The sequence below is a fragment of the Elephantulus edwardii genome, unplaced genomic scaffold (genome assembly GCF_000299155.1).
Source record: "Elephantulus edwardii isolate Elephantulus edwardi_28Jun2011 unplaced genomic scaffold, EleEdw1.0 scaffold00182, whole genome shotgun sequence".
In the NCBI taxonomy this organism is placed as follows: domain Eukaryota; kingdom Metazoa; phylum Chordata; class Mammalia; order Macroscelidea; family Macroscelididae; genus Elephantulus; species Elephantulus edwardii.
In genome coordinates this window covers 4,989,386-5,015,061 of record NW_006399932.1, presented here as the reverse complement: position 1 = coordinate 5,015,061, position 25,676 = coordinate 4,989,386, and the positions used below count along the sequence as shown (strand labels likewise).

Below are 25,676 nucleotides of genomic sequence, written 5' to 3'. Positions count from 1 at the left end.
GTGGGGTGGGGGGGGGGTTTGAACTTTCTCAGCAACATGGTGGAAGAAAGATCGGTGAATCCTCTTTCAGGAATATTACAGCCAAGAAGACTCTTCAGAACAGTTCTCCTCTTTAACACAGAGGGATACTGTGCATATTGGAATCAATCCAACAGCAATAGGCTTTGATTCCCCCCCTCCCCTTAATATTTGTAAGCAAAGGACTAAAGTCACATCCAGGACTCTGAAAATCTGAGAAAGAGCTTGGTCCTAAGTTTGGGCTGTGGTTGATGGTGAGTGAAACCAAACCATAGTGGTTTGTACTATATGCCAAAAGATGCAACTGTGCACACATGCGCCCGCTGCAGTGAGTGTGAGAGCAGCATGGTGGTCTCAGGAAGAATCACAGGCAAACAGACACATTTCTTTGGGTTCTGATGGTTTTCATGGCTAGTTGTCATAAAGAAGAAAAGCTGATTGATCTTCTGCCCACCTCATGGCTCAAACATGCAGAACATACTTCACGACAGGCCATGTAGTAATCTCACAGTCACAATTACCACTCAGTGGCTCTTCCCATCAATTTCTGACCAGCACAGGAATCTGAAGACCGTCAGTCTGAGTTCTCATTCTCCAGCCTTCAATAATTAGCTACAGACCCTCAGACAAGTCTCTATCCAAATCTCAGGCCTTTGTTCCTCAAGGAAAGGATTTGGCTAAAATAATCCCTGAGCATCTTGCCTGCTTTGAAACTTGGTGATTCATGAACAATTATTAACTGTTCAAATTCAAGACAAATCTAATCCATGTATAATTTCATATATTTGAGGTCTTGCTTGGTTCTGTGGGAATAAAATGAAATTATTGCTACTTTTTTTTAAAAAAAAATCTTTTATATTGTTTTGCTTACAAAGTTCATATACATTGTTTCACACTATTCTTCATTCACATTGTGTTTCATATAATCATTCCCATTCATTATATTTTATAAAATTAATCACTATTGAACTATGCCTACATTACTCGGTCTTTCCAGATCCCCACTGGATCTTTCCCATTTCTTTTACACTCCCTTCCACCCACTTATTGTCTATAATGTGATATAAGAAAATAAAATCAAAAAAAGAAAAAAACAAATCCATTTGCTGTTGAACTAATTGACGTTTTATACATATCATAGTGGAGCTGTGTGTTGTAGAGTTTTCAATGACTGATTCTTTCGAAGTAGATCAAAAGTTTTTCTGCTTTCGCACCTCAACATGGTCTCAAACTGCCAACCTTTCACTAAGAAGCTAAGTGCTTAATGATTTGCATTATCCAGGGATTCTGTAAAATGAGTTATGTGCCGGAGGGTCAGCTATGAGTTGGTTCCAACTTGACGGTACACAATAGTAACAACATATGTATTTGTCAAAGTGTCATTTTTGTTCCTGTTGTCATGGAATTTTCCATTAATTAAAACATATTTACATGCTGGATAGTGTTTTTAAAGCAGAAAGGGAGGGCAACTGAAAAAAAACCAAAAACCAAAACACCCAAACAACCCCACCAAAAAAACACACCTCTCTTCTTTGTTGGACCCATGGTTCTTTTCTCTGTCACTGACTACAGGGACACATGGCAGCCTGCGTGATTCAGAAGTTAATGAGAACTTCTTTAAAGTCAACAGCATTTCCTGTCTCACCACAAAGCTTCTGAGAAGCAGACAGCCTATTCATTCACCACTTTTTTATTCCTGGGCTTTTAGGAAGTGAAGCTGGGGATGATTAACGCAAATAGGCAAATGGAGTGGGTGCGCTTCTCAAGAGTGCCAGAGAGATGTAACCTGGAGACTGTCTTTTCATGTGCGTCAACTTTCCAGGCAAATCCATATGGAGCCAGACTCCTCTGTGATTTATCTGCGGACAGTGGGTGGCCAAGGGACACCATAGGCAAACAGTCCTCCAGCCGATTATTAGGGAGGGGAAGGCAAACACAAACACACCCAGGTTGACATTCAAAACAAAGTGGATATTTAACCATGATTGCTCACTCCACCACTCCAGTGCTTGTCTGCGTGTCAGCCAGGAGGAAACCGTGATCCAAGAAAAGAAGCACTGTTGGTAATTTATCAGTGCAGCTGATGGCAAAACCACAGTTCTGGGCAGAAATGTCAAGAGCAGAGCTCTGGGCTGAGCTTTGAATTTAAGGGATGGCTGGATCTCCCTAAGTCTTCACCATGCCTTGGTGTCCATACCTGTGAAACAGGGAATTTAGACAAAGTCTTCCCCACGTTTCCAGTTTCCTGGAAAATTCTTGACTCTCGATTCTCCCTAACCACCCTTCTTTTCTTTCCTTCTTTCATTCATGCATTAATTTAGATGGGAGCTCTGGTGGCTTTGTGGTAACGAGTTGCACTGCCAACCCAAAGGCACACAGTTCAAATCCACCAGCTGCACCACAAAAGAAATATGGGAAATCTTCTTCCATACAATTTTCTGCCTCTGAAAACCTGCCTGAGGGTCAGCTATGAGCTGGTTCTGACGAGACAGCACACAATTTGTATGTGGGTATGTATGGACATATATGTTGTTGTTGTTGTTGTTAAGTGCTTTCAAGTCTTAGGCGACTCATAGCAACCCTATGAACGAAAGTCCTCAACACGTGTGTGACTTTCATCCTTTTTCCAGGTTCGTAGGGTTTCTGGAGGCAAGTGGATGCCACGTTTGTTTTAACTGGGGAGCTCCACCAAACACTGTCCACCATGGGCAACCGTTAACACATTTGACAGATCAGTGTCACAGTGTTCAGCTTCACAGCAACCACAAGTTACCTCTGTATGGCAAGTGGACACACCAAGGCTATACAACCTAGAAGAATGTTTGACCAAAAACAATGAAAAACAGGCCTGAGGGTCATGGATTAGAAGTTACCTTTGGCTTGGTAGCATTACTTTCTCTCCACTAGGCCAACTGATCTCTCTCTATGTTGGTGTTATTGTTGTTCAGTGCCATCAAGTCATAGGCAACTCATAGTGACCCTATGAATGAAAGTCCTCAACACTTGTGTGACTTTCATCCTTTCTCCAGGTTCCCATGATTATCTCTTCTGTTTAAGCAGACAATACTGTATGACTTACACTTTCCTAGATTTTATTAGGGTCGAAATGGCAACACTTAATCTTTTAGATTGGAAGCTGGAGTGGCATCCACTTCCTAAACAACCTGCCTCCGGGAACTCTATGAACTTTGATAAATGTCGATTGTTATAGAAAGGCTTCAAAGGCCTTTTGTTCATAGGGTTGCTATGAGTCGTGCTCAACTCGACAGCAATCAGTATCACTGGACTCTGCAGTGAAACCACACACCTCTACAGGGAGAAGATGAATGCTACCAGCCACCCCACATCTTTTCCAGATTATCTGAAGGTTACATTTTCTTTGACATCCTTGTCTCTCATTTGGATGTAAATAAAAATTAACCAGAAGAAATTAGATTTAATCTGATGGTAAATGACAACTGGTAGCTATAAAGCATTTTTGTTCAAAGAGTGCTATGAAGAAATGAGGCATTAGCCGAATTGCCCAGTGATCAACTTCTGAAAATCAATCAGTCATTACTCTATGAATCACAACAGTTTAATCAAGCGAGGCCTCATGAAGGTAGATCAGGACCAGGCAGCACTTCCTTCCATTTCATGTGAGGTCACCAGGAGGTGGAGGCTGACTTTCCACAAAAGCTAACAACAACAAAATTGTATTACCTCGACCAGTTTTTCAGACTCTCCATTGTCCCAGCTGTAAGGTGGAGACAATGACTCTGTTTCAATGCTGCCCTTAAGACTGAATCAGGCCTCACGTATGCAATGTGCTGTACCAGCACATGAGAGGAGATCAGAAAGCACTATTGTCCACTCTGCCCAGATGTAATTCTTTTATAAATGCTCTCTGAGCTTTACTATCCTTGTCAGAGTCCTCCTCATAGAGTTGCTATGTCATCCTGCTTTTCTACATAAAAATACTCGATCGTTATTGTTGTGTGCTTTCCAGTCAGAACCAACTCACAGCTGACCCTCCAGAGTGTTTTCAGAGGCAGTTTAACCACATGCAAGGAGATTGCCCACCTTTCTCCCATGGTGGGTTCGAATCATCTGCCTTTGGGATTGCAGGGCAGCTTCTTACCACTAGGCCACCAGAACTCCATATCATAAGCAAAGAGACATGAAATAGATAATGGACAAGTTCTGCTTTTATCTTCTATAGTAGGCACAAGAATTCCCAGTTTCCATAAGAAGCAAAGCAAAAGCTTCTGGAAAGCTATTATGTTGTTAGCTGCTACCAAGTGGTTTCCGAATCAGAGAGACGCCGTGTATGTGGGGCAGGTTGGCTCCACAGCACCCGCAAGGCTGGGACCTTCCAGAAGCAGATTACAAGGCTTGTCTTACGAGGCACTTCGAACAACAAACCTCTTAACTACTAGATTCTAAGTATTCATCTTTAGGCTGGTGATGAGGCACTTCAACTGTTCCAATAAGTAAAAAGAACTGAAAATGTACATCAGTCTGAGAACATCACAACCATACACATGTATAAGACTTATACCCTACAACCCAACTCTCAAACTCATTGCTGCTGAGTCAGAACCACTCATAGCTGACCCTCCACTGGACTGGGTTTCTACGACTGTAATAGCCTGGGAATTGCCTATCCTTTTTTCCCCAAAGAGCCATGGAACCACTACTGAGGCGAGACCTTTGGGTTAGCAGTACAACTCCCTGTGGCTTAGGCCACCAGAGCTCCTCCTACAGAGCCTGGGCATGTGGCCTTTATTCTTTGCCCTTTTCCTTTCCTTTGTTCTCCCACCCCTCCACCTCCCTTTTTCCATTTCTCTCTGCTTGGCCTTATATTCAGCTCTTCCCACCCCCACCCCTTAAAGAACTGAACAATAACTACAAAGCCTCCTCTGTTGCTGTTGGGTATCTTTTGGTGCTTAGTAATCTTGCAGAACAGGGTAGAACTGTCCTCTAGGGTCCCCAGGATTGTAATCATCACAGAAGCAGACTATTTCACCTTTCTCTCATGGAAGCGGTCAGTAGGTTTGAACTTGCAGCCGGGTACTTAACGACTGACCCACCAGGGATCTTCCCCTTCCCTTTTGAGTGCTAAAACTGTCAACTAGGTGTTCATTGAACATTCTTTCTAGCAGACTCCACTTTTATCCAAGACACCCATGGATTTCAGAACATGAAAGAGTCTGCTATTTGGTGTAGATAGAAAAGTGGAAGGCCCATCCTGCTATGCATCTGGTCTGACTCCCAAATGAAATCCAGTGTGTGCTTGCTCACTTGTATAACTGCAAAGTCATGCATCTGTTGTCTTAATTGTTCAGGGGGGAAAAATCCATAAACTAAATTATAACTTGCCAAAATTATGATAAGACTAGCTTAGACAGATGCAGTTATAAGAAACTGAAGCGTAGTGCTTGCTGCTAAAATCAAAGATCAAGTCCATGGTCATGAAGCCAATTTGAACTCATGGCGACTCTAAGTGCTACAGGGTACACCTGAGCTCACAGAGTTTCCTTAGTCATTATATTTATATCACCAATTCTGTCTTGGTCTTCCTTATTCACTGTCCAACTTTCACATACATATGTTGTTATTATTCATTGCTGTTGATCATGGCTGACCCTCCAGTGGTTTTTCAAGGCATAAATAGCATGGGAGGTGATTGTCCATTTTTTTTTCCTATAGAGCAGTTGGTGGATATGAACCACTGACTTTGGGTTGGCAGTGCAACTCTACCTATTAGACTACCAGAATTCCCTGTCATGCATATGATACAATGAAAATGAAATAGCTTGACTCAGGTGCAATATATTACGGACTGACAAAAGAACAAATCTGTCTCAAAGAAAGTGCAACGAGGATGCTCCTCCACAGCAAGAACTTCATGTTATGTACTTTGGGCAGGTTGTGAGAAAGTACAAACCCTTAGGAAAAGTAGGTCAGCAAAAGAGTGGAAGACCTTCAACAAGATGAACTGGCACAGTAACAATCAGCTAGCACATAACAGAGATCAACAGGATGGCCGAGAACAGGTCAAGGTTTTAATCTGTTTTTTCTAGGGTTGCTGCGAGTCATAGTCACCTCCATGGGCCCTAACAACAATAACCTTTACACAAGCAGACTGCCACCCGTTTCTTCTGCAGGATCACTGGGTGGGTTGCTAACTCAGGTCAGTAGCTAAAAGTGAACTGCTGGCATCACCCAGGGACCTTATTAATTAGAAAATGTGTGCTTCTTGATTTAGGATCCACTAAATTCACACAATTTATTAAGGACATCTCTTTTGCTCCTTTCAAAAATACAATTTGTCAGTCGATTTGGGGATAAAGATCTTGCTATGTTTTAATGGGCAGTTACTAGTGAACCAGCTTGTAACAAAGCTCAAAGTAGCCTACAATGCTGTCTTCAACTTCCGTCAATCTCCAACTTTCACTAGAGATTTAGGATGACTGTTTTTGTCAGTGGCCAACAGAGAGTGAGAAATGGACACTCCTGGCATTGCTGCCCGCAGGAGAGTAAGTCTGCAGTGTTGTGCAGGCGACACCTCCCCTGGAGCTCTCTGGTTACCAATGTGCTCTGAACACACCCAGCTGAATGCATTCATCACAATAGCCTGTGTGTGACCTTCGCAAGAGTCCTTGAAAACAGTGAAATGAGAGTCTGAGCCTGCAATCTGGAATCCATTCCAGTCTGACACAAAAAAGAAAATTAGGCCTAGAACAACAAAGCCCACAGTTCAGATAAACCTGTGAAGACTCTGACTGACATTAAAATCATGGAATTTTTTTTTCTTCTTCACTACTTTACTTTGTATATCACAATAGCTTTTCATCTGAATAGTCCAGAGCTGCCTGGAAATTCTGTACATTCATATATGGCAGGGACTGGCTAATCTAGTGTACAAAGCAAGAAGAAAGAAAATAGAGATACTAAATGATGTATTAAAATACACTTGCCTAATTATCCAATTGGCAGAGGAATCAGCTTTGGAACAGTGACTCGGGATTCATCCAGTGCTGTCTGGATGGTCCCTCAGAGGGAACACAGATGCTGAACTAAACAAGAAGATGAGGCAATCACCCAGCTGGGGGACAAGCATCTGAGACTTAAATCCAGAACATGGACTCCTGTGCACAGATAATTTAATCTTGTTATTTCTTAAGTACCATTAACAGTTTATTTTTTTTCTTTTCTTTTAAAAAAATAAATAAAAAGGTAAATAGTATTACTTTGGTCTCCAAAACATGCCAGTTTGAACTTCACTCTGCCAGCAAGTATTTGGTTTGGCTCTGCAAGGTTCGAGCTGAAAAAATATTTGCCGATTCCAAAAAGATTTAACGAGCTTTGCTACAGAAGCTAGTGCCATTTGGCACACAGCAGACGGAGGCTGTGGCACAGTGTTGAGAGCGCTTGAAGGCAGCCAAGGCTGGGATTCAGTTGCTTCCTTGGGTCAAGAAGCTATAGGCAAATGAATAAAGTTTCCAAAGGTAATTGGCCAAAGCAGGCATCAAAAAAAAAAACAAACAAAAAACGCTGTCACTGAAAACCAAGTCACTGGATCTGACTCCACGTTCACACAGGGCTGGAACGGTCAATAAGGTCCTCAAATTCACCATCAGTCATAATCCCTGACGCAGTCACTCAACAAACCAAATGCATCTATCTCCAAATTCTAGTAAGAGTGCTCCTGAGCCAACGGCAGACACTGAAAACCTGTGCCGGAGGGTACTTTGTTGTCATCTGATAGCTTACTAATTGTGGTGGTCAGAATTTCACTATGAGAGTAATTCCATGAAACAGTCAGCAGGTTTACTTTATATTGAGAAGATGGACACGCATCACTTTCATTAATATGTAGAACACTTGATCTGAATAACCCTATCACTCTGATTGAAAATATTGGCTTTCCTGTGTATAAATCTCAAATGTTAAAAGCCACTTAAGGTTGTCACCTAAAATCATGACTTTCAGCAAGGAAAGCCTGCAGTTAACCTCTAAGAAAACAAGACTTTGATCCTTTCCAATCAGTGTTAAAACTGACACTGGGAAAAAAATGCAAATTATTTCTATAATAATGTGTGTTTCAGAACTGAAGCTTTTTACAGGGCACATGGAATTGCAACTACCATGAAGAAGGAGAAAGTGAATTTATTTTTGTTTCACACTCTGAAAAACAAACATATACTTGCGTGCATCCCATCCTAACACTTACGGCTTTCCCCAAACATGTAAATGTCCCTTTCACCAACACCACATGCAGATCCAATACTTCTTAAGTGATCATTTGACGCCAAAGTTTAGTAACAAATATCCCCAAAGAGAGAGCCAATCTCTCTCCGGCCTTTCCACAGAAAGCCCTATTCATGCGAACAAAGACACGACCATCTACCTTGACTGAAGTCCTGGAGTTGGAACAGAAGTCAAAAGGCAAAAAAAAGCATGAAATACTGAAAGGATGATTATATGGGTATTTACCATTTTGGCTTCTGAATGCATTGGCTGAACTTGGGGAGAAGCACAAGGGTTGTTGAGATTTGGGCCTTGCATCCCCATGATGTTGGAGTTCACGGACATTTGTCTCTCCATCTAAGAGAAAGGAAGGCAAGGGAATTAAAAGTCTGAGGAAGGCTGTCTGGGTCTTACATGAAGGTGCACTTCTCCTCTAAGTGAACTGTTTAGCATTTCTTTTATAAAAATTTTATTTAAATTTTATTTTACTGGCTTACATACAAAGTTCATCAAGTTCATATACATTGTTTTTCACACCAGGCTTTCCCCCTTTCCTTTACCAATCCCTCGCTCCACCCATCAAATTGTGCGACCCTACATTTAAGGCCTCTCCCCGCCCCCACCTTGGATCTTTGTACACGCTCTACAATAACAGTCCTATTCAGTATTTGTCTTTATGAGACTGAGTTAGTTCACTTAGCATAATGCTCTTCAGTCTCTCTCATGTTAGGTAGTAATTTACAAAATCATTGCTCCTGTGTGCTGCATAATATTCCACTGTGTGATGTACCATGATTTCTCAATCCAATTCCATTGTGTTTGGGTATTTGGGCTTTTTCTGTGTTCTCGCTATGGTGAATAAGGCTGCTATGAACACTGGTGTGTAATCCCAATGGGATTTGCTACCAGAGCCCCTGGGGGCTGTGTATTGCTCTGTAATTTTGCTTGGCAATCACTTTCAGTGACAACACAGTTCCTTTTGATGTGGAGCAACTTGTAGAGAAAGCACAATTTTGGATACTTTTATATATGTGCTTGTAATTAAAAATCAGAAGGATATTTCGTACCTTTCGCCCAAAAGGCCCTCTCAGGAGTTACTATAAAGAAATGCCAGTCTGACATAAATTAGAGACCAATACACAGCCCTCAGGGGAGCCTGCTAGCATACCCCATTGGGACTGCACTACTAACTCAAAGGCTAATAACCACTCTAGTGGTTCGTATCCACCAGCAGCTCCACGGGAGAAAAATGGATGTTCTCCTTCCATGTAATTTATAGTCTTTAAAACCCACTGAAGGTCAGCCACAAGTTGGTTCCAACTCAAGGGCAATGACTGAGTGGGTGAATTACACACCATCCCCATTATTACCTTCAGTGTTATAAAAAATAATGTATGCACAGAAAAAAAACACTGCACCAAATGGTTCTCTAGGCTGTCTATGGATTTTCCCATTCAGTTCTTGGAAGAAACCATCATCTTAGGAAAGGTGGAAGACCAGAGAAAGAAAGGAAGATGCTCAACAAGACAGACTGACCCAGTGACTGTTACAATGGGCTCCTGTATATTGGAGATCACGAGGGTGGTTCTGCAGAGGTTCACATTATAGGATCTCTGTGAGTTAAAGTCAACTCAATAGTACATAACAATAGCACATTTTATACAGCAAACAAGAATCATTCTTGGTAATAAGAAAAATGAAGAAATTATCTTTAAAATCAAGGCTCTCAAAATGGTAAGCCTTCCTGTCTAACTCAGAAACCTCATCGAAGTGATTCAGTAGAGACAGCATGTTGAGTTGATCTGCTTTCCTGGGCACATCTCCTCTTTCCTGCCACCTGTGCGGTAGCCTTTTTAAGGTTCACAGTAGAGTTAGGTCTTTGTCGAGTGATGAGGCAGTTGAGGGGATTGTTTGCTTCCACGTGGCTATCCTGTTAGCCTGCCACTGGCTTGACACCAGCACTCAAACACCTGGATTGAGTCCTATTATCTTTGTCTGCAGAATAGCCTCCTTTAGTTAAATATTAGGGGGGAAAGTCTCTATTTCAGGTGGGAGGGCAGGTCTGATTAACACGTTGCGGCACACTTTTAAATTGACAACCCTGCTTAGAAACACATTTTTTTTCTCAATTGTTTATGACTGCCATAGGAAATTGAGCATCAGTCGTATGTTTGGAAGTGAGAATTATCACACACTGACAATTTGCTCACTGAATATTTGCAGAAATACTCTAAATTGTTAAACATGAAAAATCGCACAAAACACCAATTGATATGTTATCTGGTATGTTACATCTTTTTTTCCAATGTATTACTGAATAATTAACAAATAAATGCATTAGTACACTTCGTATAAATGATGTTCCTCTTTTTATTAATCAAAATGTGCAGGACGGCAACAGCCTTTATTTGCGGCAATGTGTTAATAATAGTCTGTTTAATTAACACTCCTCAAAGAACTGGAATATAGCAAGTCTACTCATATTGAAATAACACAGAAAATCATTAGACTTGCCTCAATGAAAGAAAACAGTTCAATGAAATTATTTTCCATTTTTGAGAAAGGACAGGAATAAAAACAATGGTTGGAAATTCTAGGGGCCCAAAGAATGGGAAATCTTATGTAAAGAGACTGACACTGTGGGGAATGAATGAACTCAGTGACTCCTTTTAGAGTCTCTCACATTGCTGAGACTCTATGGCTCTGTAATTTCATTTTGTCCAGCCTGGAGAAGGGGATGGGATAAGTTTGGCATTAATTTGTAGATGAGCAGAAGTGTTAGTCAAAATCCCGTTCAATGAGTGGCAGCTACTCGGTATAACACTATGACAATAATGCACCACCAGCCTTTCCTGAGCTTAAATTAGTTAATCAGTTCTCTAGCACTGAGTGGGAGCTCTAGTGACTGTGCGGTAAGGTATTGCACTGCCAACCCAAAGGCATGCAGTGCAAATTCACCAACTGCTCCTTAGGAGAAAGACAAGCAATCTCTTCTTGTGTGACTTAGCAGCACGTCTCTCCTCTCTACGTGATCTAGCAGAGCTTAGCCATTCAAATTTTAAGTACTGAAGAATTCAGGACCATCACTTTTTTTTTAAAAAAAAAAAAAGCGTATTAATACTTGTAACTCCCACTTTCAAAAGTGGGACAGACAGGGAAGTTGGCATAGCATCTGATGCCACATTTCAATTGGTGGCCCCTCTCTTAGAGGGTAAACAAAGCATTAGCAAGCTTTTCCTCTCAGCTTTCCAAAGGAGGCTTTCAGAAGTACGTGACTTTCCAGAGTTCTCCAAGCTACCATTTTCCACAGAAGAACGTGAGTAGCCCCACTTGGCAACTCTGGATGCACAAGTCAGCATTCCTTCGCATTTTTCAGAGAAGTTATGCTGTAGTTATAGTTGTTGTTACGTAAAGCTAAATCTGACTTGTTAATGACTGTATGGATAGAACAGACCTCTCCTGCCCATCACGTTGCCCTGTCCTGTGCCATCCTCGCCATCTCTACCACGTTGAAGCTCACTGTTGCACCCACTTTGTCAATCCATATCCTTGAGGGTCTTCTCTTTCACTGTCCTTCTACTTTTTTCCACAATAATGTCTGAAGGTTGGGAAAGCCTCTACTGAATAAAGAGCAACATTATAGGTAAAACTCCCAGATAAGATTTCATTTTGTGGTTTTTTTTTTTTTTTTTTATCTGGTAAAAGCTAAAAATAATAGTATATCTGAAGTTCACTAAGCTCTTACAAGGGGTTCATATTCCAAATTACTAACTTATTTAACTTTCAAAATGGAACTCACAACTCAGTAAACTCTGAAATAATCTTCCTCAGCATTGTTCAACAAACCATGTGGGATGAATGGATGTGTGAATTAATGAACAAATACATTATTATGCTTCAGGTCTGGGGCTTTGGAAGTGAAAATGTATGGTCTGACAGCACTCACCAATAAGTTTTTCTTTTATTCCCAAGAAATCATGGCTCCCCAATGCAGGGCTTTTAAAGGATGAAGTTGTTCTCTAACTGGGCTTGATATGCTATGTCACAGCACCAGAGCTTCTGATATGATTGATCAGAAGGAAAGAGAGTTCCAGATTTCTAGGAGACTCTGGGCAGCTCACATGGTTGATGTGCTCAGCTGTCAGTCGAAAGAATATAAGTTCAAATCCATCCAGAAGCACCCTGGAAGAAAGGCCTGGCAAACTGCTTGCAGAAAACCAGCCATTGAAAGAAAACCTTAAAGAACACAGCTCTGCTCTGCCACACACAGGGTTGCTGTGAGTAAAAATCAAACTCCACTGCAGTCGGTTTTACTGATAATGACTGACACGATATCCTTTTCGGAGTTCTTATATGAGTTTTCTCTAGCTGCATTAGCATCATTGTGGAAGAGGGTTCCTCAAACGTGGCACTACTGACATCTTGAGATGAGTGATCTTTATTGTGAGGGGCTGTCCTGTGCACTGTAAGGTGCTTAGTGGCATCACTATCCTCTACCCATTAGATACCAGTGATCTCCCTCCCCCCTCCTTCCCTGCCATGCCAATCATCAATATCTATCAACATTGCCGCATGAACCCTGGTTGAGGCCACTGCTTTCCACTGGCTCCTACTATCATGACTGGACCCCTCTCTAACTTTGGTATGGAAACTATCACTAGGGTGACCTCACTGAGTTCGTCTAGAATGGCTCTTGACAATGTATCTGAACTTTGGCTTCTACTGCAAAATGTCAGTAGGAGATAGGGAATATGATGAGATGATGTGGTATAAATTAATATTAGTACTAAAGTGGCTTTATCACTGGCCTTATTTCAGCCCAGCCTTTGTCACTGGAAATGGCATACAGTTTGACCAAAGGGAGAAATCACTTCAGAGCTAGCTTCCTAATTAATATAATGCATACTGTTGTTCTGTGCTATTAAGGTGTATCAGATCCTTGAGTGGGTTTTCAGAGACAGTAAATCACAGGAGAGCCTGCCATCCTGCTTTTGTGGGGCAGCGGGTGGAATCAAACCCTATGCCTATAGATTGGCAGCACAATTCCTTACCACTAAGCCACCAGCATCCACTTCCTAAACAACGTGGAAACTCTACGGACTTTGATAAACAATGATAGTTATAGAAAGGCTTCAGGCCTTTTGTTCATAGGGTGGCTGTGAGTCGTGTTCAACTCAATGGCAATCAACAGTAACAACAAGCCACCAGAGCTCTAATATTTGTTGTTATTATTGTTGTGTGCCATCAAGTCTGAACGTACATAAACAGTGGACCCTCCAGCACATTTTCAGAGGCAGTAAACTGCACAGGAGGAGACTGTCCATCTTTCCCCAGTGGAGCACTCCATTGGTATATTTGAGCCTTGTGCCTGCAGGCTGGCCCTGCAACTCCTTACCAATGCACCACCAAGGCCTGAAAAAGAAACTAGGTTTGGACAAAGAGGATTTGGAGACTAAGTTTATGGTGGAAATCTTTATGCATATACTTGGTAAGTTTGAGTTTTTTGTTTGTTTTCGTTTTATTAGTTTTTAAAATCTGGGATAAAAATTGCCTCATTGGTGCTGTTTCTACAGGGGTGTGTTGGCGCAGGGTTGAAGGGGGGGGTGCAGCTGGCTGAGCCTCTCTGTGGGCTGGAATACACCAGTGACTGTAAGAAAAAGATCAGCCTTCTCTTCCCATGTGATTTACAGTCCCAGCGCTCCATGGAGGGTCAGCTATGGGCAAGTTCCCACTCAGCAGCAATGAGTTCATGTGTATAAGAGCTAAAGGGGAGAAATGCAGGTAAAGTCACTTTGTTGAATTTGTCTTTCTAGCCTAATTTGGCAAAGACTTTCTAACATGACCGCTATCGCGTATTTACATTGGGCAGGCCCATTTCTCTAAACTGAGGCCAACCCTTTCCCAGCCTTCACTTTGATGAACTAACAAATTATTTAATCAGGGTTGGCCTGAGCTGCTCAGCATGACATATGACGCAAATTCTAGTCATAATGTTTCATTTACAGACTTTATGACATTAGACAGCTTCTCTCATCTGTAAAATAGGTTTTCAATTTTTCATCTGTAAAATGAGTACAACAATAATTTCTATTACCATATCTGCACAAGAATGTTATTTCATTATGAAAGCAAAATGAAATAAAAAAACTAGACAATCCATTCTGAACTAAAATATTGTGCAAAGTATTGCTGTTAGGATTGTAAATGAGAAGGTGTGAATTCAAATGCAACAATACCTATAAGACTCTTGAGACCTCTTGTGGCCCATGAACAGTAATACCAATTACAATTGAAGAACAAGGTGTGAAGGGACAAGAGACAGCATATGCTCTGTATCTCCGGTTCCATCTACCCTTATCTATCCTTTTGAGGGCAGAAAAGTATATTGACTCACAATCTTAATATGAACACTGAATATTAACTCAGTGTTTAGACTATCTAAATTTAAATCTTGACTCCATCATTTCCTAGCTCTACGACCTGAGCCAAGTCACTCTGTGCCTCTGTGCCTGTGTCTGCTCATCTGTAAAATGGGAGCACTAACATTGCTCACTGTGGAAATGTAAGAGGCAAAGAATCCAAGCACAGGTCATGTGCTGAGTGAGAGAATGAGCTCTGGAGCCAGAATTCCTGGTCTCAAGAGAGCAAGTTACCTATCTCAATGTCCTCATTCAAAAAAATGAAAACAGTAATCGTATCTATCTCCCAGGTGGTTTGTTTTAAGCGTTCCTAAGAAGTGTATAGATAAATGAATAGCAGGTACCAGGCCCTCAATAAATGCTGGTAACATAAGCCATAGAAGATGGAACACATGGATACATGCTAGCTTCTGTAGTACACAACCGTTAATATTGTTACCATTTTACTTGTTGTCTAGAGTCTAGACCACACAATTGAAGGACACTTTGTAGACAGCTGGAGCTATACACTTCTGTTTGTCACAAAATGCTGTATCCCCAAACAAATCTCATTATCTGGGCATGGCAGGCCCGCTTGTCAGCACAGAGATGGGACTGTGCCTGACTAGCAATCACTGCAGGATAAAAGAGCCAGCAACACGCCCTGGGACCCGTAACTGGCACTCCAGGGAAATGGGCACAGGGCTCAACTCCCTGCTCAAGAGAAGCCACCCTCTTTTCCAGTCAGGTCTTCAAACAAAACAAAAACAGTTGTCATGGAGTCAATTCTAACTCTTCACTATCATGTGTGTGTCAGACTTGAGCACTGAGCTCCACAGAGTTTGCAATGACTCAATTTTAAGAAGCAGATCATTAGGCTTTTCATCTGTTGACTCAGGGTGTACTCGAGCCACCAACCTTTAAGTGAATGCATCATATTAATAATTTTCACCATCCAGGGATTCCTCTGTCAGTCTAGATCCTAGCTTCTCCTTTACTGTTTCAAAAGCAGGAAGCCCCAGAGGAAGTGAGAAACCATGGTGAGACACACAGAAGCACTTACTGGCATCAAGACGGCGGAGGAGCCCTGCATTGTGGGGTTGGGCAGGGTCCCGGGCATGGAGGCTGGCATGGGCTGTCTCTGTCTGTTGTGGAGGTGTAGCAGAGAAGATAGAGAGCCTGGGACAGGCCTGGGAACAGAGAAGAAAAAGCATTAGTGCCTGTGCCCCAGGCAGGAATCCACTGCCTGCCTCCCTGGTCCCCAGAACCCACAGAGACAACACCATCCAATGTCCCACAGATCAGACTCACTGGTGCGAGAGCCACCTAATTGAGGATATTAGGGAAATAATAACAAATAAAACACAAGCCTGGTTTCCTTTGCTGCTTCCTAGTTAATACATCAAATTCCACTTCATTTCCTGGCCTGTTATCTCACTGGTGTGTCACAGACAACAAGTCAGTAAATCTCTACAACCCACACACGCTAGGGCAAGGACTCTGGGGTGAAAACTCCAAGGTTTTCTCAGAGGGCTCTGTTCTCTGCAGTGGCTCAGAGCTAAGATCTGTGTGCATACATCTTATCACCCAGCTACCCTACCACACCTCTGCCCTCAGGCCTGCCTTGCAGTGTTTGAAAACCATTTTCCCCTCTCTGGATTAGCAGAGTAAACATTATTCATGAGTTCCCAACAGAAATCCATTCTGACTTCTTGATAGCTGTCTGCTGTCAGAGAGGAGTAAAAAAGAAGAAATAACAACAAGCCAGGGCACAAACACGGAGCAGCCAGATTGCGGGCTGTGGATCCACAGCCGTGCTCCAGGAGAGCCTGGAGCTCAGGCCCCTGTTCCGATCACTCATTTTATAATAACTCGAGGTGTTAGGCTGTTTGACAGAAACTGATTTTGGCCTGACCTGCTGGACTCGAGTAAGCATTCTCTGGAGAATACATAGTTAGAGCATTTGCTTCCATTTGCCAGGATTTTTATTTTTTTTTTTTTGCATTTTTTTTAAAGGTCTGAAGTTGATTTAATGAGCCAAAGAATGTGGGACTGAGGGAAAAGGGAATTATTTGTGTTTATTAAAAATGGCAAACAAGTGACCTCCCTGGCAAAATTCTCCATCTCTCAATGCTTTTACTCCAGGGAGCTGTATATGGGGTCAAACTGTTAAAGACTTAACAACAAACAAATAAAGCCATAGAAATAAATAAGTAAAAGACCCTCAAGACTCCTGAGTCTTCCATGTTAAACACACTTATCTTGATTGGTACACTGTGAACTAGTGATTACAGAATGAAAGCATAAAAAAAATTATATAGACAAAGAACGTTCTCAGGCTGGATAACAGACTATGTAGGCAAAGGCCTTCAGTTTTACAGAAGGCCATTCCCAGCCCAGTTCAGCCCTCATGCCACCTAGTCCAGACCTCCATGGAACAGCAGGAGGGGCCTTTCTTCTGTGCTTGCTGGTCTCCCAGTGACTCAGAGAAAGGCTGAGTAGTGGACTGAGATTTGGGGAATAATTCCAGCAAATCCTACATTGTTACACATTGCTGCAATAATCCCAAAGAATATTAAATTATCTACATTTTTTGATGGAAAGTGGTTTTGGAAATATCATTATTACAGTCACACCAATTGTAGAAGAATTAGTCACAAATTAGTATTAATATGCTTAAATCCCAGGAACTCAGAGCTGCCCAGTAGATCCCAGTGGATGACAGTGCTCCATTTGCTTTCTGATGTTGTAAATCTTCAAGAGAAGAGACTGTCTATCTTTCTCTCGTGGAGCCTCTGATGGTTTCAAACTACTGATCTTTTAGTTAGTAGCGAAACACCTAATTCACCACCAAACATGCTTATTGTTGTTGCTGTTGTTAGGCACCACTGAATCGGGTATGATTCAGTGATCCTATGAAAAACAGATCTGAACTCTGTTCTATCCTGTATCATACTTGAGCCTATTGCTGCAGTCACTGTGTGAATGCATCTCATTGAAAGCCTTCCTCTCCTTCACTGACCCTCCCTCTACCTTTCTAGGTGTGATGAACCAATCCAAAGAACAGCCCCTCTCAACAGGCCCAAAGTATATGTGACAAAGTTTCTCCATCCTTGCCTCAAAGGAATACTCTGGCTGCACTTTCTCCAGCCATTCTATCTGTTAAGCAGTCTGTGAGATCCTTAGTATTTGCCTCCAGCATCACAACTCAAAGGCATCAATTCTTCTTCTGTCATTTCTATTTATTGTCCAGCTCTCACCTGCACAGCAAATAACTGAAAAGACCATGGTCTGAATCATGAGTACCTTAGTCTTTTAATTGGCATACATGAAAATACAATCAATAGGAATACAACACATCTACATGGATGTTGCCTGTCCAATCCACATGCTGAGCAGATAATTTGAGAAGCTGGACTCTATGGAGAAGAATGTGGCATCAGGATTGGAGGAAGACTCATTAACAACCCATGTTATACAGATAACATAATCCTGATTGCAGAAAGTGAAGAAGACTCAAAGCCCTTATTAAAAAGATCAAAGATCTCAATCTTAAATATGGATTATATCTCAACAGAAAACAAGAATCCTCACCACTGGACCAACAGGAGACATCATGATAGCTGGAGAAAAGATTAAAGTTGTCACGCATGTCATTTTACTTGAATCCACAACCCATGTAAGCAGCAGTTAAGAAACAAAATAGGGGTTGTATTGGAAATATCTGTTGTAAAGGACTTTTAAAAAATGTGAACAAGCCAGGGCATCAGTTTAAATACTAAGATTCAGTTGACCAAAGTCACAGTATTTTTAATTGCATTGTATGCTTCTGAGTGTTCGACACTGAATAAGGAACAACAAAAAGAACTGATGTCTCTGAATTGTGTTGGAGAAGAGTACTGGATATACAATGGGTTGCCAAAAGAACAAAGAAACTTGTCTTGAAGGAAGTGAAACTAGGTGATGTTATCAGGAGAGGCCTGTTCTTAGATCATTCTGGGAAAGGCAGAGGCTCAGTGAAGGACAGAACTATCCTAAAGGTGTAGATTACACGGTCACTTTAACAAGGGGTTTGAGCATCCCGAGGATGGAGAGCCTGAGGACAGCTCAGGATAGGACAAGGTTCAGATCTGTTGTTTATAAGGATGCTGAAGGTAGTATTAATAGAATGTGTGTGTGTGTGTGGGGGGGGGTGTTGATATATGGATGGGCTAATTTAAGCATCTTGTCAAAATGAAATGAATTTTTTGAAATAACTCCATGAAGTACTTACTTTGGGCTCTTTGTTGACCTGTATTCTTAGAAACTATATAGTATGAGTTAACAATAACTAATAGTAATTTTAGAACACTGCTGGTCTTAATTGTTCTCAAAAAAACAGTATAGTGTCCTACAAGCAGGAGAGGATTAACATAGATGAATGGGACCTTCTAAGAATCAAATCCATATGCACATCCTAAAACTTCTCCAACAGGTTAAAAGGGGAAGCCACAGACTGGGCAAAAAAAAATATTTGATAATTACATGTCTAACAAGGGACTTATATGTAGAATTTATAGAATACTTGAATACCACAACAAAATAAATGTAAACAACCCAGATGCAAAATGAGCACAGGATATGAACAAATACTTCACCAAAAAAGACATTAGGCTGGCAAACAAACACATGAAGAAATGTTCAAATTCCCTAGCTCTAACAGATGCAGGTCAAAACAACGATGAGATATCACCTAGCCCATTAAGAATAGCAAAATTCAACAGAGTAGCAAACAACAAATGCTGGCGAGGTTGTGGAGAAACTGGAACACTTACTCACTGTTGGTGGGTGTGTAAAATGGTGCAACTACTATGGAAGGCAGTGTGGCACTTTCTCAAAAAGTTGAAAATAGAAATATTTGGCCCAGCAATTCCACTACTGGGACTATACCCTAAAGAAACCAGAAGTGCCACCCAAGCAGATATATGCACACCATGTTTATTGCTGCTTTGTTCACAATAGCAAAGAGTTGGAAATAATCCAAGTGCCCATCAACAAATTAATGCATAGAGAAACGGTAGTATATGCACACAATGGAATATTACACAACATTGAAAAACAACTAATGAAATATTATACAAAATGGGTGTCCATGGAGGACATTATGCTGAGTGAAATATCTCAGTCACAAAAAGACAAATAGTGTATAATGCCACCGTTAGAAAATAGAACTGATGGGGCGTTGGGGGAAATAAAGAAAAGAGGGGATAAATAATGTACATGGCATTGAAACAGACATGGGAGAGAACTGTATAAAAGGAATATATGATTAAGCATTATTGGTATGACAAGACTCCAGAATAAGAGCTGTGTAGTAAAGTGGTCTTGGGGTGGGGGGGCGGGACACGGCTATATAACAAAGAAAGAACTTTTTTTCTAAAGGAAAAAATTGAATGAGAGGGAGGGGGGCATGGAGGAAAATGTGTGACAACGAATAAATGGAAATTCAAGATTTTTATAAACTTACAATAAAATCTAAAAAAAAAAAAGTATAGTGTATATTGTAACTTTTCTAGGTTATAAATCCGTCTCATTCAGAGAGGGATGGTTTGGGTAAGGCAGTTATAATTTGGCTCAGACAACAGACAATATCAGTTTTATATTCTCTAGTCTTCGTGTTTTGCTTGAACTTTCCTGAAAATAAAAGAAACTATATATCAAAGCATATGATGTTTAACAAGGGCCAATTCCTCTAAGCCCAAAATGAAGAACAGGCTGAGCATTCTAGCTTCCTAATGAAAAGAATGTATCCACAGCACCCAGCAGATCAACTGTTTAGCCAAAGATATATAAATATCGGGAAATAAATGTAATACATTTAAATGGAATGGTATGTTGACATGCAAAAGGGATTAAAATAGTAATTCATTTTTATTCTTCCTGCAAATATATGAAAAACTCTCAGCTGTTTAAAATAGTAGGTGATTAAATTGAATGTGCTTATTAATTCGTTTATTTTTACAACATGCAGATAACTAGTTTTAAAATATCAAGAATTTCCTCACTAAGTAAAAACTCCTTCCAGGATACTGGGCTCCCTTGGTTTACCATAATAATTACCTAATAATGCCAATCAGACCCATTAGCAATGTATGCTTAGAGGGGAAATGATCATTCGATCCTTGTGTGTTTGTATTCTAACCAGCTTTGAGTTTATTATTTCAAAAAAACTTTGTAAATCCCTCTCCCAATCATCTCCTGTCAAAACTGACAGAATTCTTGGATTTCTTGCTTGGACGTAAGCCTTAAAAACCAAGTCTAAAAACATAAAATCCATGCCTACTCTTAGTCAGGCACATCGTGATGCAGATTGCACACTATCTGTATAGCTGGGCCTAAGAAACAATAATCTGTCCAGAATATTCAGGTCACTGAAGCTAAGAATGGATCAGAATAATTGTATTCATAGTCTCTTCCCTTTGTGTACACTGAAATAAATATTTATTTCATACATTGCATATGAAATAATTATATTGCACTTGGATGATGCTTTATACCAAATTGTTTTCACATTTCTAATGTAATGTCAAGGAGCTCTGGTGATGTGGTGTATTATAAGTTGTGCTGTGAACGGAAAGATTAGCAGTTCTGATCTAATAGAGACTCCTCAGCAGAAAAGTGAGAATTGTCTTCCCACAACTACTTCCAGCCTTGCAAGTCCTATAGAGGGTCACTACCTTGCAAGTCCGATGGGGGGGGGGGCACTGTGAGTTAGAACTGACTCAGCAGCAGTGAATATTTACTTTCATTTGATATCACTTAACCAAGTGGCCACTATGAGTTGGAATGGATTCAGTGACAACAGATTTCAGTTTTTCCTTTGTGCCAGATGAAATCAGAAACATTTCAATGCTTCCAGACTTATTATTTGGTGCCAATTAGTTGAGTACGGCTCACAGTGACCCTATGAACAATAGTTGTGAACCCTGTTCTATTGTGTGCCTTGGCTCTGACACACGATTGCTGTAGCCACTGTCAACCCATCTGGTTGGGGGTCTTTTCTTTTTCACTGACCCTCCACCTTTCCAAGCATGGTGTCCCTTCCCACGGAATGGCCTCTCTTAGCAATCTACCCAAAGTATGTGAGGCAAAGCTTTGTGACCTTTGCCTCCGAGAAGCACTCTGCCTGCACTTTTTCCATATCTGTTTGATCTTTTTCACAGTTCATGGATATTCAGTGTTCTTCTTCAACACCACAGCTCAAAGCATCAATTCTCTTTCTGTCATCTTTATTCACTGTCCAGCTCTCAGATGCAAAGCAAGTGTGATAGGGCTCATGCAAAGAGCAGGGATTATATCCAACTTGCACTGTAGGGCTTCCCCATCACACCTCGGGGACTCCCACAACTAAGTTATCATTGATTATTTTGTGTGTGCTAAAATAAATTTACGGGCCATTTCCTTTGATATTCACACTGCTCACTGGACTTCCCATGCAGCAGTAAAATTCTGCAGTACTGCTAACATGAGAAATTGTTCATCCATGTGAAACAGTATTTTCTTCCTTAAAAAAAACACACCAAAACCCAACCTTCCCAAATAATGCATCAGTTAGACTCTGAATATAAAATTGCAAATTGCAGTAAAGTTGTGAAAACAAAGACCCAACAGTCTTTCTCCAGTGCAGGCTTGTTGCCATGAGCTAATAATTCCAGCCTTTGAGCAAACCGAGCCTCCTTTTTAATAACTGTGTGCCTCTAGGTAAAGTATTTCTACTAAAAATTATTGAGGCATGGAACAAGGTAAGATGTGTGAGCTCATGTTGGATTGTTCAATTACTAAACCAAGTCCCATAGCATTAAGAGTTTTCCAAGCTGACAGATTATTCCTCTTTATACACTTGTATAAACATACTGCTTGAGGCTGAAATCTATGTAAGCTTTCCTTTCAATTAAAATGTCAAGTATGACAGACTATGTTTTCGCTGTCCTTAACAGACTGATAGGTACCATAGCAAGCGATTTCATGTCTTCACTTTTCCCCCCAAGAGATGTTTTCCAGTCTCGGGGTGTCTGAGGAGAGTCAGTGCAAAGAGACTAGGCTGCTCTGGAGTCTCTGGACTTCACCAACTCAATGGCAAAAGGCACTCTCTTTTAAACTATAGGACAGAAGGACAGGCAGATCTGTCACTCTGGTGATAGAAAAATGAGGACAATGAAACAGAATTAGCTAGAAGACAAAAAGATCAATGCTGGCATGAAACTTTAGCATTAAAAGGGTCTCCAATTTGGAATGATAAAGTTTTGGAAGTAGATGGCGATAGCTGCACAACATTATGAATGGGATTGTTGTTGACGTTATCTGCAGCCAAGCTGGCCCCAGACTCAGGCATGGGCAACGGCACACAGAACTCAAACACTCATGCTCATTACCACCAAGCCAGAACCAATGTATCGCTGGCCCGTCACTGGATTCCCATGACCAGAAGTAGCACAGGCAAAGAGTCTTCACCTTTTTCCCTCAGAGCTACTGTTAACTTTGAACAGCCAGAGAAACTTGTCCTGGGGGTTAATAGTGCAACTTCTGAGGGACTGTGGCACCTGGTTCCCTCATACACAACAGACTTACCAATTCATGGTGCAGAATATATATATATATATATATTTTGTTTGTTTGTTTAAAAAAATGGGTAAGTTTTATGTTATACATTTATTACCAGACTTTTAGGTGGTCCAAAAGTTGGTAGTTGAAATCCAGAACCACTTCAGAAGCAAGGCCTGACAATCTGCTTCTGAAAGGTCACAGCCTTGGAAACTCCGCAGAGCAGTTAACTGTGCATGCATGGGGGAGCCAAGAGTGGGCTGGATGGCAAATAACAACAAAATTCTAAAACCAAAAAAATCAGACCTCAGACCTGGAAGAAATCATATACAGATGGAAAAATAGTAACACTTATGAAGGTCTTGGGAAGAGAATCTTTAAAAACCTTCAGAGCAATAAAATGGGAAAAAAATATAGTAGGCCGCAGGGCAAGAGATTTAGAGGTGAGTGTGATCAAAGCCAGTGAATCAAGGACCAAGATAAGATCCGCCTAACATTTGAGATGTCCATTTCAGCATCTGTCCTATAGAGTAACGCAACAACAGGCTACATAGAAATTCCTTAAAGCTGTAAAATTCCACATCCAAGACCAGAAATGAAAACAAGTTGTTCTAAATCTACCTATACTATAAACTCGGTTATGATAGGCTAGTGATAACCTTTAAGCATTGTGCTTAAACCAATGGTCAATGTGTATATTAAATGAAATTGAGTAGAGTAGCTTCTATTTCTTAATAAAACCACATCTAAAAGATGAATAAACCAAAAGTGTGAGATGTCATTATAAAGAAAAAAATATAGAAGAGGGATTTAGTTTTTTGTAGGGTCCATAGTTCTCTTCTAATTAAATGTAATATAACTTCTCACCCAGACTAGATAAAGTTTTGCCAACTACACTTATGAAAAATAAATGTGTGCTTTACAGAGAGGGTGAAACCAAGTTTCCTTTTGGAGGCTCTGATTTTGAAGCTCCTTCTCACATACTTTGAAACATGGCCAGGAAGGACCAGTCCTTGGAGAAGGACATCATTCTTGTGGAGGGTCAGCGCAGGAGAGGAAGACCCCGGATGACATGGACTGACACAGTAAGTGGGGAAATGAGATTAGGTGTATCGGAGTTAGTGAGACTGGCTCAGCACGGGGCAGGCTTCAGAGCTATTGTAATAGGGTTGCTATGAGTTGTAGGTGACTCGATGGCACCTAACAACAACAACATCTGAATCTTCTTAAACAAAGTGGTATGGCCTAACTTGGCAAACTAGTTATTACATGGGGTGGGGAAATTCAAAAGCTTATCAGGCAATACAGAGTCTTAAGAGAAGGCACTGAGCAATAAGAAATGCTATTTGTACATTTTTCTCCTTCCTAGATAGAATTCAAACATTCTGATTTTTATAAGGCAAGTAAGTTGTCAAGATAACCAAGTAAAATGCAAAGTAGAAAGGCAATGTAAATTAATTTCTTCTAGAGCTAACAATTACATATTAAATTAGGTTGTGAATACAAGGCCCTCAAGAACTTACTAGCTGTATGACTTTGGGCAAGTTACTTGGCCTCTCCTGTGCCTCAGTTTCCTAACCAGTAAAATAACAAAGATCAACTCCACAGTATCAACTTCATGGACTAAATGAATTAATATTTATCAAGTATATTAAATATGCCTAGTAATAAATTAGTTGCTATTATCTTTGTTATTATTATTCTGAGTCACAGATCTTACAACAGATCAGCCACTACACTAAAAATATTGAAGCTTAAACCTAGATATTTCATACCACTAACCCTTAGCTGTAATTAAAGAACTACAACCTAACATAATAAAAATACCCAACACTCTCTAGACAATTAAGATATTTCTTCAGAAGTAACTTCAGATCCCCTGTGTTACAGAATTTCAAAATTACTTCATGTCATTTCTCAGGAAGAAGCCTTGAAAATATTTCCTCAAAATGGAACCAAACTAGTTCCCCAGAGATCAGTACTCAAAATTTTGTTTTTCCTGAAAACAAAGATAAAAGTCCAACAGGACAAATAATTGGGCAATAAGAAAGCTGTCTGACCCACATTTAAACAGACATCATATCATTTGTATTTTTTTTTTCTCTTAATGAGCTCATGTTCTGCATCAAGTCTTACTGCCAAGCTCCTGAAGATAAATAAAATATTTCCTCTTTTAGCAAATGAGGAAATTGAGAGAAAGAAGTATAAATACTTAGAAAAAGCTATGGAACACCACCATTGTTCAATTAAAACATGCCTTCTCCTCCCTCCAGCTTTCTTTTTTTTTTTTTGTTTTAGAATCTATCAATAGCTTTATTGACTAACACATTAACTCAGTATCTTCCTTAGTGAAATCCATTCCATGTACTTTCTCCAATTTTTTTAACAACTCTTAGCAACTTTTTTTTTTTACTGGTTTATTTACAAAGTGTGTTTGCATTGTTT

General features: G+C 40.5%; 1 protein-coding gene across 2 annotated transcripts in view; it reads right to left on the bottom strand.

Annotated features, from left to right (window-relative positions):
• Positions 1 to 25,676, bottom strand: part of CREB5 (cAMP responsive element binding protein 5) — a 574,610-nt gene that overhangs the window by 102,806 nt on the left and 446,128 nt on the right. For both annotated transcript variants that reach the window (XM_006896122.1, XM_006896123.1), the window contains 2 exons: positions 15,715 to 15,841; positions 8,500 to 8,610 (listed from right to left, as the gene is read on the bottom strand). In XM_006896122.1, the coding sequence (XP_006896184.1) occupies positions 8,500 to 8,610; positions 15,715 to 15,841 (238 nt within the window). The remainder of the gene's footprint in view (positions 1 to 8,499; positions 8,611 to 15,714; positions 15,842 to 25,676) is intronic.